Source organism: Etheostoma spectabile, chromosome 16 (assembly GCF_008692095.1).
Source record: "Etheostoma spectabile isolate EspeVRDwgs_2016 chromosome 16, UIUC_Espe_1.0, whole genome shotgun sequence".
Classification (NCBI taxonomy): Eukaryota; Metazoa; Chordata; class Actinopteri; order Perciformes; family Percidae; genus Etheostoma; species Etheostoma spectabile.
The window spans coordinates 12,486,698-12,502,392 of record NC_045748.1 but is presented as its reverse complement, the minus strand read 5'-3'; the positions used below and the strand labels follow the sequence as shown (position 1 = coordinate 12,502,392).

At 45.5% G+C, this 15,695-nt stretch overlaps 1 protein-coding gene across 9 annotated transcripts in view; it reads right to left on the bottom strand.

Moving 5' to 3' along the window:
- fcho2 (FCH and mu domain containing endocytic adaptor 2) overlaps nucleotides 1-15,695 on the bottom strand; it is a 51,365-nt gene that overhangs the window by 15,081 nt on the left and 20,589 nt on the right. For all 9 annotated transcript variants that reach the window (XM_032540282.1, XM_032540286.1, XM_032540284.1 and 6 more), the window contains exons 8-15: nucleotides 13,615-13,711; nucleotides 5,243-5,286; nucleotides 5,008-5,077; nucleotides 4,867-4,891; nucleotides 4,600-4,654; nucleotides 3,868-3,925; nucleotides 3,448-3,623; nucleotides 519-543 (exon numbers count right to left, since the gene is read on the bottom strand). In XM_032540282.1, the coding sequence (XP_032396173.1) occupies nucleotides 519-543; nucleotides 3,448-3,623; nucleotides 3,868-3,925; nucleotides 4,600-4,654; nucleotides 4,867-4,891; nucleotides 5,008-5,077; nucleotides 5,243-5,286; nucleotides 13,615-13,711 (550 nt within the window). The remainder of the gene's footprint in view (nucleotides 1-518; nucleotides 544-3,447; nucleotides 3,624-3,867; nucleotides 3,926-4,599; nucleotides 4,655-4,866; nucleotides 4,892-5,007; nucleotides 5,078-5,242; nucleotides 5,287-13,614; nucleotides 13,712-15,695) is intronic.

Here is a 15,695-nt window from a genome sequence, read left to right as displayed (position 1 = left end):
AAAATGTGAATATTATTACCATATAGTTACACACAAACAGTGTGTGAAAGCAACTTTAACTCAATTCTTTTAACTCATAAAAAAGACCTTCTGGATTTATATTCAGTGCTTTCTCAAACCTGCATCAAAACCTCATGGAGCATGACAGATGACATATTGGTAGATATATTCTTAAAGCATTACACTTGGGGACGACATCAAACACACAAACCTTCTACAAACTGTGCCAGCTCGCACGGAGCAGATAATTTCTAACATGTCGAAATATAAACAGCTAATAAAGCAATTAATCTTATTTGTAACATGGGAGGGAAATATCCCTCAAGCTCACATTTACAGAAAAGAACACTTATTTACTTTTTCTCTGGGTATGTTGGTTTTGGCTAAAGTTTCTGGATTTTTCTTTTAAAAACAACTCATGCCAAGAAAAATGTAGTTGAGAAGTTGTACAGTCAACCCCCTTCACAGTCACCCAGCAATCCACAGATACAGACAGGTCAGACAGAGAAAATACTTACTAGACTGGTTCCTTCGCATCTGTCCCTGAAAACAAAAACAGGCATTAATTAACCAAAGACGCATGTGAACCACCATGAATTTGCAACCGTTACATGCCAGTTAGTTAGCTCAGTTTGTTCACAAAATCACAAGTAAAAAGGGGGCAGTGGTGGCCTAAAGTGTAAAGAAGCAAACTTGTGACCGGGAGGTCGCCAGTTCAATACCCAGACTGGCAGGATAAAATCTGTTTGGGGAAAGTGAAAAGAGCAGCACTGAGGTGCCCTTGAGCAAGGCCCTTAACCCCAACCGCTTCAGTGCAGCGGCTCAGTGGCCAGCAGATCTGACTGTGGTTCTACTGGGCAGGTTCCAGGTATGAATGTGTAACTGTGTGAATGTGACAGCCCATTGTTGCAAATGATAATCGACTTGCCTGGATAAATGAAGGTTAAATAAAAAAATAAAAAGTCGAAATGATCACTCTCCATGCAGGAGACATAAAACAGATCAACATGCATTTTACAAAGTAAAACAACATGCTTTAAGGGTAATCATGTTTTTGTCTGCTTCGTTACAACATGTGCAACTTAAGACGCTCAAACCAACGCATGCCTTTTTAGCAAAATAGTGTGGAACCTTAAGCCTTTGACAGCGTTTATAGCATTTATAGTGTATATATATATACATACATGATGGAAAAAGTTAAAACGCTTTTAAGCATTGAAAACTGTGCTATTAATGATCCCCAGTGGCAAAGGTTTTTTTCCACTACAGAGTTTAAGACAGTAAATCACAGGGCTACTCTCCACTCACACATACCAGACTTTAAATCTAGGGTGAAATATTCAGCAGCGCAAAACCATGAATCTAAGCCCATACAACGATCAGTCAGGGACAACAGAGAGCATGCCCCCAACACTTCACCAACTTCCTTTACAGAGCCTTTTTTCTGGACATAAATCTGCCGTGTCATGCTGCGTAAAACAAGATATGCAAGATTCGTTCTTGGGGGTCGCCAACCCAATGGAAACTTAGAGCATCAGTTTCAATAAAGAATTTATTCGCAAAAGGAAAAAGGTGGTGGTGGTGGTGGGGGATTGTCAAGGGAGGAGAGGAGAAAAAGAAACAAAATGGGTTTAAGGAACATAGCAAAAGCGTTTAACCACCGTAGAGCTGTGAGGCCAGGGTTTAGTCCCACAGGCGCTAAGCGGCAAATGGGTTCAATTATGGCTCTTGCTGGCCACACACACACGACTTCCATTGCTATTTCAATGAAGGGAACACCGCAGAGGGGGAACCAAACAGGAGGAGAAATGAAAAAGACAGGAAAAATGAGCAATGAGGGGGAAAAAAAGAAAAGAAAATCTCTCAATAATTCACACCAGATGATGCAACAATCGTCATCACCTTGGATGAATGTTTTAACTTTAATCCAGAACTTATTGGTAAATGCGACGTAGGAAAAGGATGTGAAACCAAAATCCAAACAGACAGAGAGTAAGGCAAACATAATCTAATGACTATTCTGTTATTTGAATGCAAATCAGAGTCAACACACAAAAAAAGTGGTCTGTGTTTTTTTGTACTTTTAGAGTGAGAAAGTAATTGTGGGTTTAAGTCTCGACAACTACCGAAACTAAACTGCAATGAACAAATTCAAAAGGTTTTAAAGAGACCATCTTTCCACCTGAATCTTGTTACATTAACTAGAAAATATTTCTTCTGTAAACTTTATCATTAATTCCCAGTGTGGAAAAAAAAAAAATCTCTAGAAAAAACATTTGTACAAACTACGCAACCAACCCCATAAAGTATTCATAAATAACCACAACAGAGTCCTGGCTAGAAGAAGTGGGCTCCAATAAAACCAAAATGAGTGAAAGCAAACAAAGAAAGGAGGAAAAAGAGTGAGGTGCAACACAAGCAGGGAGGAGAAACAGTGGTCAAAGCAGAGGGAGTGTCTGAGGGAGAGAGCCAGAGCCGTGAAAAAGATGCCGTGACATTAGTTTCATGTGCAGCCGGGGAGTGCAGCGGCGTGAACCAACTAGACCCCCTATACGACATTGAGCGTGCCCTTTTCAGACTCTCCACAACAACATTAACAACAACAACAGCTCAGTGCACACACGGTGCGAGTTTGCACACAAGCAGTAGTGGTTTTAAATTTTAATGACAGCGGCTATTTTCACAGAGCAAGCAGAGAGGTATTCAGAGATTGAGGGGAGGTGAGGGACACAAGGAGCTGAATGAAGGGCTGTGTGTGTGTGTGTGTGTGTGTGTGTGTGTGTGGTGGGTGGTTGTGTGTGTGTGTGTGTGTGTGTGTGTGTGTGTGTGTGTGTGTGTGTCGCAAAGCATTTCTACAAGGAGGGCCGTGTGCATGTGTGTGAGTCTGCAGTAAAATCAAACAACTAGAACTCAGAATGATTGTTTCTGAGTTCCTGATATATACTGTGTATGTATGTATGTATGTATGTATGTATGTATGTATGGATGTCTGTATGTATGGATGTATGTAGTATGTATGTATGTATGGATGTATATATATATATATATATAGAGAGAGAGAGAGAGAGAGAGAGAGAGAGAGAGAGAGAGGAGAAAAAAATATACATTTTTTGTTTGACATAAAACTGAATTCAAAGTAAAGACAAACAATAAAATGTGTGCAAACTGGAACCTCACTGAATCAGCACCAATCCGGCAAATACATGTTTTAAATGTAATACGGATGCATTTACAATTTAAATAAGTTTCAAGAAAGAGTGACTGACGGCATTTACAAGAAGAATGTTACGGTTCCCATCGAACCAAACAGAGGTTAGATATTCTCCTGTTGCCCTCTAGTGTTGCAGAGGCACAGCAGACTCCTGCTGCAGCAGAGCAGGACAGCGACAGGTCTGTTTTGGGGATTTCGAGTATTTGGTGGGGTTTTGGTGCATCATGAAGCCCTACCGAGGTTGAGGGTGACAGGATGATGTTTCCAATGGAGGCTTTAAGCTCGTCGATGGTGGCTCGGTTCTGATGCGGGCCGTTGTTTGGCTGAACTGGCTTGATTTCCACGTGGAACTTCCTGGGTTCATCTTCATCCTCTGAGTCACTGGACGAATAGAAGGAATTCTCTTTGGCATGTGAGCAAAGAAAAAAGTTAAGGAGACGACAAATGGCACAGACGAGAGCGAGAGCGAGAGAGAGAGAGAGCGAGAGCGAGAGCGAGAGCAAGAGCGAGAGAGAGAGATAATCTACAGTTTGTTTTTATCCAGCCCCAGGCTGCAGGCGTCTGTGATCAGAAAAACAAGATAGAGATCCTTAATGTCTTATAAACGGGACTGAGCTTTAGAGTGTGAACAGCATCAAGACAAATGGAAAGGATATCGATTTCATTTCCTTCTGGTCTGATACAGAAGCCCTCTTCATCAACTTGGGGAATATTCTACACAATACAAACAGAAAAAAAGTCAAGTAAAAAAGAATCTTCAATTAACACAAACCTAAAATAAATGTGTTGTATGTATTTTTTCAACTAACAGTGAAATTGACATTTTCAATCAAATAGGAAATCAATTATTTAATAAGTCCGTACATGTAATATTATACCACTCGGAATAGGACCAACATTTAATTGTTGACTAGTACCTGTTCATTGTTTTGTTTTTTGCAAATTCATCTCCCTCTACACTAAAACTTAACTTAAGTCAAAACATTCAAAATTAGTTTAACTTTTTATTTTAATCTAAATTTCTCTTATCACAATTAAGTCTACAGTAAATGGTGTAGTTTATTAATAAATGGAAAGTTCATCTTTTATTAATGGTATTCTGTTTCTAAGACAAATGTTATATACATAGTAATACAGGACAGTGAAAAAAAGAAAATATAAAGTACCACTGCTTTGAAATGTCTATGTGTATTATGAAATGTATTCAGTTCGTGTGATTAACCAAAAAACAAAACAGAAGGTCTAGATAGAAGATTTACTTTGTGTGTGTGTATATGTGTTGGTGTGGGGGGTGGTGTGTGTGGTGTGTGTGGTGTGTGTGTGTGTGTGGTGTGTGTGTGTGTGTGGTGTGTGTGGTGTGTGGGTGTGGTGTGTGGTTAGCTTGTTACGCATTCTGGATGTCTATGGCCCATAGTATCCAGGGGGTGCGCCATTGGCAGTGTTCTACAAGCGCAACAGAGAAAAGAATGAATGAATGTATGAAGCAAATCTACAAAAACAAACAGGAGGGAGGGAACAGAGAGTGAGAGAGAATAAAATGAACAAGGATCTTTTCCACCTCCTCTGTTTGATATCAAACAACATACAAAGCCGAAATATCCGCTGAAGTATCCACTCTAAGAATAACTGGTTGTTTTGGTTAAAATTATACTCACAGCAGCTTCGACTTCTGTCGACTCCCTAAAAGAGAAAAGCACATCATGATGAGAAAGTTGTTACATTTTTACTGAAGGGAAAGAAAAAACAAGTTGCATAAATTGTGCTGTTAGACTCAATATGCATGAGTCTTCACTCACGTGGAATCTGTGTCCTTGTCTTTCCTACGACCGGGGATGCCAAATGGCTTCCTCTTTCTGGGTTTGGCACCTTAACACATAAACAAAGCACTTTTTAAACATACAGTATATTTACAAAAAAATTACATTAAATCTGATCTTGATCCCAATGCTTTGAACATGCAATGCTTTAGTGAAATACAACTCGCAGTGTTGTTTGTTGAAATCTTACCTTTCATTTTGTTATTAGACATACCTTCAGTTGCAATAGTGGCATTGCACTCCTCAAACTCATGGGTCCTAATGAGACAAAACATTTTTTTTGGTTAATGGCACAAAAAGGCTCAGCAACCTACTGCTGTGAATGCTAGAATGTACATCACGCAATCACCCACAAACACACACACACACAACACACACACACACACACACACACACACAACACACACACACACACCACACACACACAACACACACAAGACACACACAGTCTGGCGTGCCATACAGAATGTGCATACAGACAGGGCTGGTCCAGGGCCCAGAGGGCAGACAGGGTCAATAGAGAAGTCAACTGTGTGTCTGGTGGCCCTCACAAAAACGTGCAACTCCCTCTTAGGGATGCTAAGCACTACTCTACAGCACAGAGCCTCTGTTACATGGACTTGGGACATAGAAATCACACGATCATAAACCAATTATATAAACCACAGAAGCCCAGTGCTCACAGCAAACAGCAGGTATGATGACTAGGGCTGGGTAACGTTAAAGAATGTTCAATACCGGTAACGATATCAATACCGTGACTTAGATAGCGGTTTCTCAACGATTCCAATAAAAAAAATTAAAAAAACATAACACGTTACACCCGCAATCTTTTTTATTATTTTTCAGCTCCTACTACGTGAGCCATCTCCACGGAATAGAGTTATTAGATCATGGTAGAAGAATGATGAATGCTGAGTGGTTCACTGACGCTGATCTCATCAACGTACTCCTTTGGTATTGAATGACGAGGCTTTTTTTTTTAATACTTTAAAAGGTAATTCAGGTCGGACACACAAAGTCACTGACCCTATTACAATAAGACAAACAACTCCAAGATTACATGCAGTAAAGTGTTTAAAACCATATGGACAAATCTGCTCTCAGGCTCAAGAGATGCCCTTCTCTCTTTTTCTCTCTGGCATGCAAAAAAATGGCCAGAAAAAAGAACAGACCATATGAAGCAAATGTAATCAAGCACACCCAAACATTCTAAGCCACTGAAATAATCATGGCAACCCTGATGAACAGATTGAACTGACAAATTGTCGTATCTATGCCAGCCAACAGCATCATATCACTTGGAGCACAACCAGCCGTGGATTTATCTTAAGAAAAAAATAACATTGCTTCGGTCATTCAGATGATCATTCAAAGGATGAGAAAACAACGAGAACAACAAAGTTTACACTTAATTTAATGCTCCTCAATTATACACATTTACCTCCAAGGCCGGCACTTGGCTGTCACGCTTACACACACACACACACACACACACACACCACACACACACACACACACAACACACACACACACATAACACACACACACACCCCACACATAACACACCACACACACCACACACACTGTGATGTCACGAGAGGCTGCGTTCTGAGGGGCTAGCGACCCCTGAGATGGCTGCAGCACGGGCAGCTTTGGCACATTGCTGGTGGAGTTGGGAACTCCACCCCTCAAGCACCGCATCCAACACACCTGAGACCAATCAGGGCCTGTGGCTGAAGGGCAGTCTTAAAGCCAGAGACACAGTTGGTGAGGAGTGTGTTTTGGAGACAAGCTCAAGTTGTGTCTCAGAGGATCTACAGAGGATCGAAGCGGCACTTTCCATGGAAGGATTGAAAGACTGGAATACTTACCTGAAGACTGGAAACTTACCTGAAGACTGAGAGAGTTCTACCGACAGATAGGCCACGGGCGCGACGCTGTCTAAAAGTAAGGCTGAAGACCTGTTTTCAAGAAGAGATTTACCTGAGGGAATAGGTTTATGATTTTTGGTTTGAAGAGACATTGTTTAAGTTTGGCTGTTGCAAGAGCAACCATTATCCTGAGTTACCTTTTTGAACTTGGCTTATCATTTTGTGTTAATTCCAAGAACAATATTAAAAACCTTTGTTACACTCTAATTTGTGTCCTTGCACTGCTGAACTGTCCGCCGAGAGCCGTGTAGCCTCTCATGATATCACATATGGTGGGAGAATGCGGGCACCTCTCCTGGCAGTGTGGGGAACCGGTGGATGAACCTATGCCCACGGCTGGACCTCCAGCGCACCACCCACCCACCTTTTTGCTTCGCTGTGGGAGTCATGGATGACGCCAGGACCGACCCCACCTGCCCGGGTGCGGTGAATCACCATGATGTAGAAGCTCTGCTAGATTCCGGTAGCCGGACCACCTGGTACACAAGGATTGGTGGCCCATCGGGTCGGACTTCAGGGAAGTCCTCCCGGTTACCTGTGTCCATGGAGACACCAGAGACTACCCCACCACTGAACTCACAATGACCACACCAGGGGAACCGTCACACGACAGCGGGAGTGGTTGATTCCCTACCCGTTCGGTCCTAATTGGACGAGACTGCCCCGCCTTTCTCCGCTGTGGAGGGAGACACAGGAGAGATCGGCCGAGTACCCCGGAAGCGGAGGGCAGGACGTACTCGGAGAGAACGCAAAACAACCCTCAGAACCCCTCACACCAGCCTGTGTTCTTGCAGGGATGGCAGGTGCCCAGGCTGATTCGGAGTCTGGTCCAGACACGGAGGAAGAGAACATGGTCCCAGGAAGCGCTCCAAGCTCCAGTGAGGAAGACGCCCCAGGCACCCAAGAGCTTCCCCCTCTCACAGGCCAGTATGGTACCGCCCAGTTACAAGATCCCACTCTTGCAAATGCCTTGAAGAATGTGCAGGTGATAGAGGGAGTGGTACTAGGGGATAGGACAAGCCCTACCTACCCCCATTTTGCAGTAAACCGGGGGTTGGTGTATCAGGTGGTACAGAAAGATGGCGAGGTGCAGGAACAGCTCCTCGTACCACAGCCCCACCGGACCACCGTGCTCAACCTAGCCCACACCCACCCGCTAGGGGCCCACCTAGGGGTGGAGAAGACGAAGGAAAGGATCTTGCGACGCTTCTTTTGGCCAGGGGTGCACAAAGAGATAGAGAACTACTGTCGGAGTTGCCCTGAGTGCCAGAGGGTGGCACCAAAGCCCACATATAGAAACCCGCTCATTCCCTTACCCATTATCGAGACCCCGTTCGAGAGGATAGGACTGGACATCGTTGGACCCTTACCGAAGAGTGCCAGGGGACATCAGTACATTCTGATCATCCTGGACTATGCAACCCGATATCCTGAGGCCATCCCGCTGAGGAAGGCTACGTCCAAACAGATTGCCAAGGAGCTATTCCTTCTGTCAACGAGTCTGGGGCTCCCGAAGGAGATATTGACAGACCAGGGAGTCCATCATGTCCAAGGTTATAGAAGAACTCTGTACTCTGCTGAAATCAAGCAGCTGAGAACGTCGGTCTACCACCCCCAGACAGACGGGCCGTCGAACGTTTTAACAAAACCCTAAAATCCATGCTGCGGAGGCGATCGGGAAGACGGGCGCAACTGGGATCAGTGCTACCGTACCTCCTGTTTGCGGTGAGAGAGGTGCTCAGTCGTCTACTGGTTTTTCACCCTGAGCTCTTGCTATCTTACAGGCCCCGAGGACTGCTGGACATTGCCAAGGAGGCCTGGGAGGAGCAACCGTGCCGCCAGCGGACCCTGATCGAGCCTGTTGGGGCTATGAGAGAGAATGAAGGCTATCTATCCCATGATGCGTGAACACATGGAGGCTGCTCAACGGCAACAGCAAGCCTCCTACAACAGATCTGCTCAACCCAGAGAGTTTAAGCCGGGGACCGAGTGTGGTCCTGGTGCCCACGTGGAGTGCAAATTCCTGGCCACCTGGCAGGGGCCCACGAGGTCATTGAACGGGTGGGAGACGTAAACTACAAGGGAGGCAACCAGATAAAAGAAAGCCGGAGCGATATCATGTCAACCTTTTAAAACAGTGGCACGCCAGGGGGCGTTGTTCAGTTGTCTACCCCCCACAGAGACCAAGGAACCAGGGAGGAAGAGGTTCAGGTTGTCCAAGCCTGTCCCCGCACAACGGCGATGGCCCTGGAGTTGTGGAACGCAACAGAGATGTCTTCTCCTCCCTACCTGGGCACACGGAGTGGTTAACATGAAATCCGCACCATGCCTGGCAAAACGGTGAACCAGCGCCCTTACCGCGTGCCGGAGGCTCGCAAGGCGGTTATACAAGAGGAGGTAAGGAAGAGCTGAAACTAGGGGTGATCGAAGAGTCCAATGTGCCTGGGCAAGCCCCATCGTACTGGTTCCCAAGCCGGACGGCTCGGCAGGTTTTGCAATGACTTTCGGAAAGTAAATGAGGTGTCTGAGTTTGATGCCTATCCCATGCCTAGGGTGGATGACTTAATGATTCATTGGGACTGCACGCTTCCTAACCACCCTGACCTCACCAAAGGATACTGGCAGGTGGCCTGACCCGGCGTCAAAGGAGAAGACGGCCTTTGCCACGCCAGGGGGGCTTTACCAGTACACCCGGCTCCCGTTTGGTCTCCACGGAGCGCCGGCTACGTTCCAGCGGCTGATGGATCGAGTCCTCGCTCCCACAAAAAGTACGCAGCAGCATATTTGGACGATGTGGTCATACAAAGTCCCGATGGGCAGTCATTCCCGAGTACAGGCAGTGGTGGATTCGCTCAGGGAAGCAGGGCTCACGGCAAACCCAGAGAAGTGCAGGCTGGCCTTCCGTGAGACAACTACCTGGGGTACAACCATCGGGCGGGGGTTGGTCAAGCCTAGGAAGCCAAGTTGAGGGCCATACAGGACTGGCCCCGGCCCATCACCAAGAAGCAGGTGAGGTCGTTTTTGGGCTTAGCCGGCTATTATAGACGGTTTATAACGGACTTTGCTACCATTGCTGCACCTCTAACAGAGTTGACGACGAACCGCCACTCTCGGATGGTGAGGTGGAATCCCGAGGCGGAAGCGGCCTTCATCGACCTGAAACAAGTTCTGTGTTCCGGTCCAATCCTGGTGGCGCCGGACTTCGAGAAGGACTTCATTGTCCAGGCGGATGCTTCGGAGGTGGGTCTGGGGGCTGTTCTTGCCCAGGCGCATAACGGTGAGGAACATCCCGTTCTCTACCTCAGCAGGAAGCTACTGCCAAGGGAGAAGAACTATTCCACTGTGGAGAAGGAGTGCCTCGCGGTTACCTGGGCCCTGGAATCCTGCGGGTCTACCTCCTGGGACGACGGTTTACGGTGGGTCCGACCATGCCCTCTACAGTGGATGGCCAGGAAGGGAGCTAAAAGTAGGGTTACCAGATGGTTCTTGAGCCTACAGGCGTTTAACTTCTCTGTTGTGCACAGGGCGGGCAAGAGCCACGGCAATGGGATGCCCTTTCCCGGCGCGACGCCTTCTTCCTCCTTCACCCCGACGAGGACGTCGGTCTCGAGGGGGGGGATGTGTGATGTCACGAGAGGCTGCGTCTGGAGGGCCGCTACGTACCCCTGAGATGGCTGCAGTCACGGGCAGCTTTGGCACCATCTGCTGGTGGAGTTGGGAACTCACCCCTCAAGCACCCGGCATCCCAACACACCTGAGAACCAATCAGGGCCTGATGAGCTGAAGGGCAGCTTAAAGCCCAAGAGACACAGTTGGTGAGGAGTGTTGTTTGGGAGACAAGCTCAAGTTGTGCTCTCGAGGATCTACAGAGGATCGAAGCGGACTTTCCCTGGAAGGATTGAAAGATGAAACTTACCTGAAGACTGGAATACTTACCTGAAGACTGAGAGAGTTCTTACGAACAGATAGGCCCGGGCTGCGACGCTGTAAAGTAAGGCTGAAGACCTGTTTTTCAAGAAGAGATTTCCTGAGGGAATCAGGTTTATGATTTTTGGTTTGAAGAGACATGTTTAAGTTTGGACTGTTGCAGAGCAACCATTATCCTGAGTTACCTTTTTGAACTTGGCTTATCATTTTGTGTAATTCCCAAGAACAATATTAAAAACCTTTGTTACACTCTAACTTTGTGTCCTGCACTGCTGAACTGTCCCGCGAGAGCGTGTAGCCTCTCATGATATCACAACACACAACACACACACACACACACACAACACACACAACACACACACACACACCACACACACACACACACACACACCACCACAAAACACACACACACAACACACACCACATAACAAAACAAATTGAAATAATTTACATTTGTGTAATATCAAGCCTACGTAATCCATGTTAAACTATGCATTTAAACACACCTTACAGTTGCACATGTAGTTGTGTTATGCAGTTATGTGACTAGAACTGGCTGCCTAACAGAAAACAAAACAAAGTATTTTAAAGTATTTTTAGCCTAGTCAGTGCATGACCTGGAAGACATCCAGTCTGTGTTTGCTATTAGACCAGATAGACACAGATATACTGTATATAACTAGAAAGCTTAATAGATTACAAGATGAGCAGGAGAGAGAGAGAGAAAGAGAAAGAAAGAGAGAGATAGAGAGAGAGAGAGAGAGAGAGATGGGGCAGGACCCTCTGGCAATATTTCCGATACACTAACATGCCTTGACCTGAAAACAACAAAGCTAATGATATATTAACTCAAAATGTATACAGTAGCAGCAGTCCAACGCACTCTCCCCAGAGTATGCCAGTCACGAGCAGAATTGACGCATTGTTTGGCGTGTGCAATGCTGAGTGAAGCGCAGGGAAGCGGCGAGTCACGAGAGGCATGCATCACGCCAAGTGAAGTGGATAAAGTACACCAATGACCGATCTACTCTACTGTGCAATATGAGGCCTCTTCACCGCCGGCGAATACACATTGACAGCACGAACGACTGTTTATGTGTGCAAGCGGGTTTCATGCCAATCAAAACTAAATTGGCATGCTCATTCAAGAACTTTCTCTCAAGGGAGGAAATGAGAGAGATGGTAATTCCATTGTCCCCCCATTCAGTCACTGTACTGACAGGTGAGAATATTTTAACTCGTGAGGTCTATCTTATCCTGGCGAGGAAGCTCATACTCATTAACTCATTTGACGTCATCTTTCGTTAAATGCATCAGTTGAAGCTATTTTCAAACAAAAGTAATAAAAAAGGACCCAGAAAGGGGGAAATTACTGGTACACATTGCGTTCCTAATTCGAGTTTTGGGATGCTAAACAAATGCTGATGATCTACGTAAGGCCCAGGCAGAGCAGGAACTCTTTGCCGCTAGCATCCTGCGATTGCATCTGACAATATTTATGCACACCAACTGCAGAAAAAGTCTAAACACCAGACACATGAATATTACCTAAATCTGGGCAGACATTAGGAACTGTTTAAACATCTCCTAAACAGACAGACAACTTTGTTTATACAGGGGAAGATGTTTCTCTTCTTTCTACTCTCTGTGAGGGAAGCATGCAGTCACGCATGAGCGGAGAATGGTTTTTTAAATTGCATATGCTTCACATGGCACTGGGAGTGGTAGAGGGGCGGAGGGGGTTTGCGTGTCTGGCCCACCGCCAGTTGACAGCTCAGCTGGATATCGTTGAACACTCCAAACCCCCCTGCCTCGCAGCGTGTCACTTTGGGATTGTTTCCGCAATAGAAAGTTTATTCAACCTCTCTCTCTCTAAAGGCACTGGACCGGCCATCCGTTCAGCTATTTAATCAGGGGACAGACAGGTTATTTTTCTGACAGGGCCGGGGCTGCTGTGCAATCCCTAATGAACAGCTTGATACAAAAGGAATTTTCTGACCGTTTTTTTAGCCTCAATTAATTCTGCTGTCCAAACAAATGAAGGCCACCCCTCCTCGGACCAACGTCTGGACACAGGGGTCATCATTTGTGTACACACAAACACAGCAGAGGTTAACCCTTTGTATCTGCGACCTGACGTAACGTAGTACGGGACAGGGACTAGTGTAGTAATTGAATACTTACGACAGGGATTTAAACTGTTTGCATGCAGATTCAGTTTTACACACTGATTTAGAACAGTAAAAGTAAAATAGTTGAGAAAAAATTAACTTTAAGAGTAACTATCAATGAATGAGCCGTGAGCCGTGAGCTGTGTGTGTGCTTGTGCGGGGGGGGGCGGGGGGAGTGGATAGAGCCAAAGGAGTCTTAGGAGTATTCCCTTGATTATTGTGGCATGGCAAAGTTTACACAAGAGTCATTGTTGAGCTCTGACCTCCTGAAAAGGTTGGTTCTGCCTGCTTAGTCTGCAAGCACAGCAAAGCCCCTGTGTGTCACATGCTTACTGGAATGCCAAGCCTGCCTACCTTTACAGCAGATTACTATGATTGACTCTGATGGCCTTCTCTTCCTTCTAATTGCCCCTCTCTATACACCCCTGCCCTCCTCAAAAACGCAGGAACAGACAGAAGTCCCTTTCCCCAGTCCACTCATTGATTTATGCACAACACAGACAGTGACAGACATTTATTATTTGAATAAAACACACAGGACTCTGGTGGCTTACCTGGTCTCTCCTTGCCCGTTCCTTTGCTCTCTGCCAGTTTTTGTATTAAACTCTCCACTGAGGTGTTCTCAATGTTCCTCACAAATTCATTGTGGACCTACAAGACCCGAGACAATAAATCATGTTTACTGACAGTTGCCTTCACTTGGTATTTAAGAGACTTTTTGAAGAAAGCACATGGGAAAACATGTTCAACTATAGCTGAGTGTGGTGAATTTTTGATTCATTTAGTGTTGTGGTTAAGAATATACACAGTGAAAAGTTTGTTTTATTCATCATCTATATTCACTGCAATTAATTAATGAAAAGGTTTATTTTGGGCCATTTACTGGGGTTTTATAGCCCAGAAATCTAGACGCACTCTAGCGGGGTCAGTCTAGTAAGTCTCCGTTGGCTTGCGAGCTGGAAAAACCAAATTCTGGTCAGGCCAGTCACATCGTGTATAGAGTAGGTGGGCGGGCTTAACATAGGGATGGCAGAGTTGCGATGGTTCCGCGTGAATTCACTGCTACTTGAAAACAAAGAAGATAGCTGCTGCTGCTGCTGGCGAACAGTGGTCTTTCTAAATCGGCTTTGGCGCAACTCTGGAAGACCTGGAGTAAAGCTTTTCTTTGAGAAAAGGACACAGAACGGCACCCAAGTCATTCTTAACAAAGGAAGATGAGTTTGTAGTTTTGCCGACCAGATAAGACAAAAGTTTAATCAATCAGCTAGCGTTGCTCTGGTTGGTTGTAGCGCCATCCTATTGCGCGCAGAGGGAATCTGAAAGACAGCCGTTTATCCCGCCCCTCGGATTGAGCCCTGCAAATGGTGAGTTCCCAGACCCAACATCTTGATGTGGGTCTGGCTTGTCAGGCTAGGGGTTTTAGTCTCTTACAGAAAAATGTAATCATTGTACTCAACACTTGACAGAGGTGTTTAAGTGAGGTTAACTACATTTCCCAGTACTGGCAGCACAGCCACCTTCAAACTCAGCAGAGATGGAACAACACATAGTAAATATTGTACTGCAGTTTGCCATGCTTTGAGCCCGACTAAAGAATGAGACGTTTTTTTATTTGTTAGTGAGTTGTAGCCATGTTAGTGAGGTAAAAGTAAAATTAAAATGTTTCAAAACTGCAATATAATGTGTGTTTGGACAATTTAAAGCTGCACTAAGTGAATCCTGTAATCCTGTACACACCAATGTACTTGCTTGTTTTGGTGAACTAGTGAATACTTTCCCTTTGTAACTGATATATAAGTTTATAAATTATATAAAATCCCATCCCCCGCCGGTGGAATTGTAGTTCAGTAGGCCGACATTGAACTTATTCTTCAGTTATCGCTGTTGACTTTTATGTTTTCAGTCATGTCGTACTGTTTGGTGTGACTTCTTTTATGATATAGAGGTGAGGAGACAAATGCCGTCTGCTGCTGTTAGTTCTCCCTGTAACGCCTGCTACTTTGATTTTAGTTGATTATTATAACATTTATTTTGTGATGGCCTGTGGAGACAAACTGGAGGTTACTGTGATTCTATTGTGTCAGGTTGAATCATTGTTGTTGGCACTGTGGTCTGTTGATGCCCTTTGGGCAATATCAGAGGAAGGATAGTGTTTGTTTGCTTGTTTGTTTTGGATGTGCATGTGTGCTTGTGTGTTTACTGAGGGGAAAGTGAAAGTGATGTATAGGCATGGGGATGAAGAACAGCGGCTGACTGAGCCACCTCAACAAACCATTTAGATGTGCGTGATACTGTAAGCATAGAGTGGCGTCACTATCAAACAAACACACACACAAACACACACTTATGTGTCTGCCCCCCCAGGCCCCTGTTGCGAGGTGGAGTGCATTAGCCTTCTGTGCCCTGGCAGGAGAGGATGTTAGAGGGGGAGAGGGAGGGAGCGGCCGGGAGGTTGCCTTGGTGAGCAAGTATGCTCAGTGCAGCACACGCGATCTGTCAGGTGCTGCTGCCATGGCGGAGGGCAGTAATGTCATCAACCTGCTCGCCCTAACACGCATGCGAGCATGCACGCACGCGTGCGTACATACACAAACACAAACACAAACACACACACACACACACACACACACACACA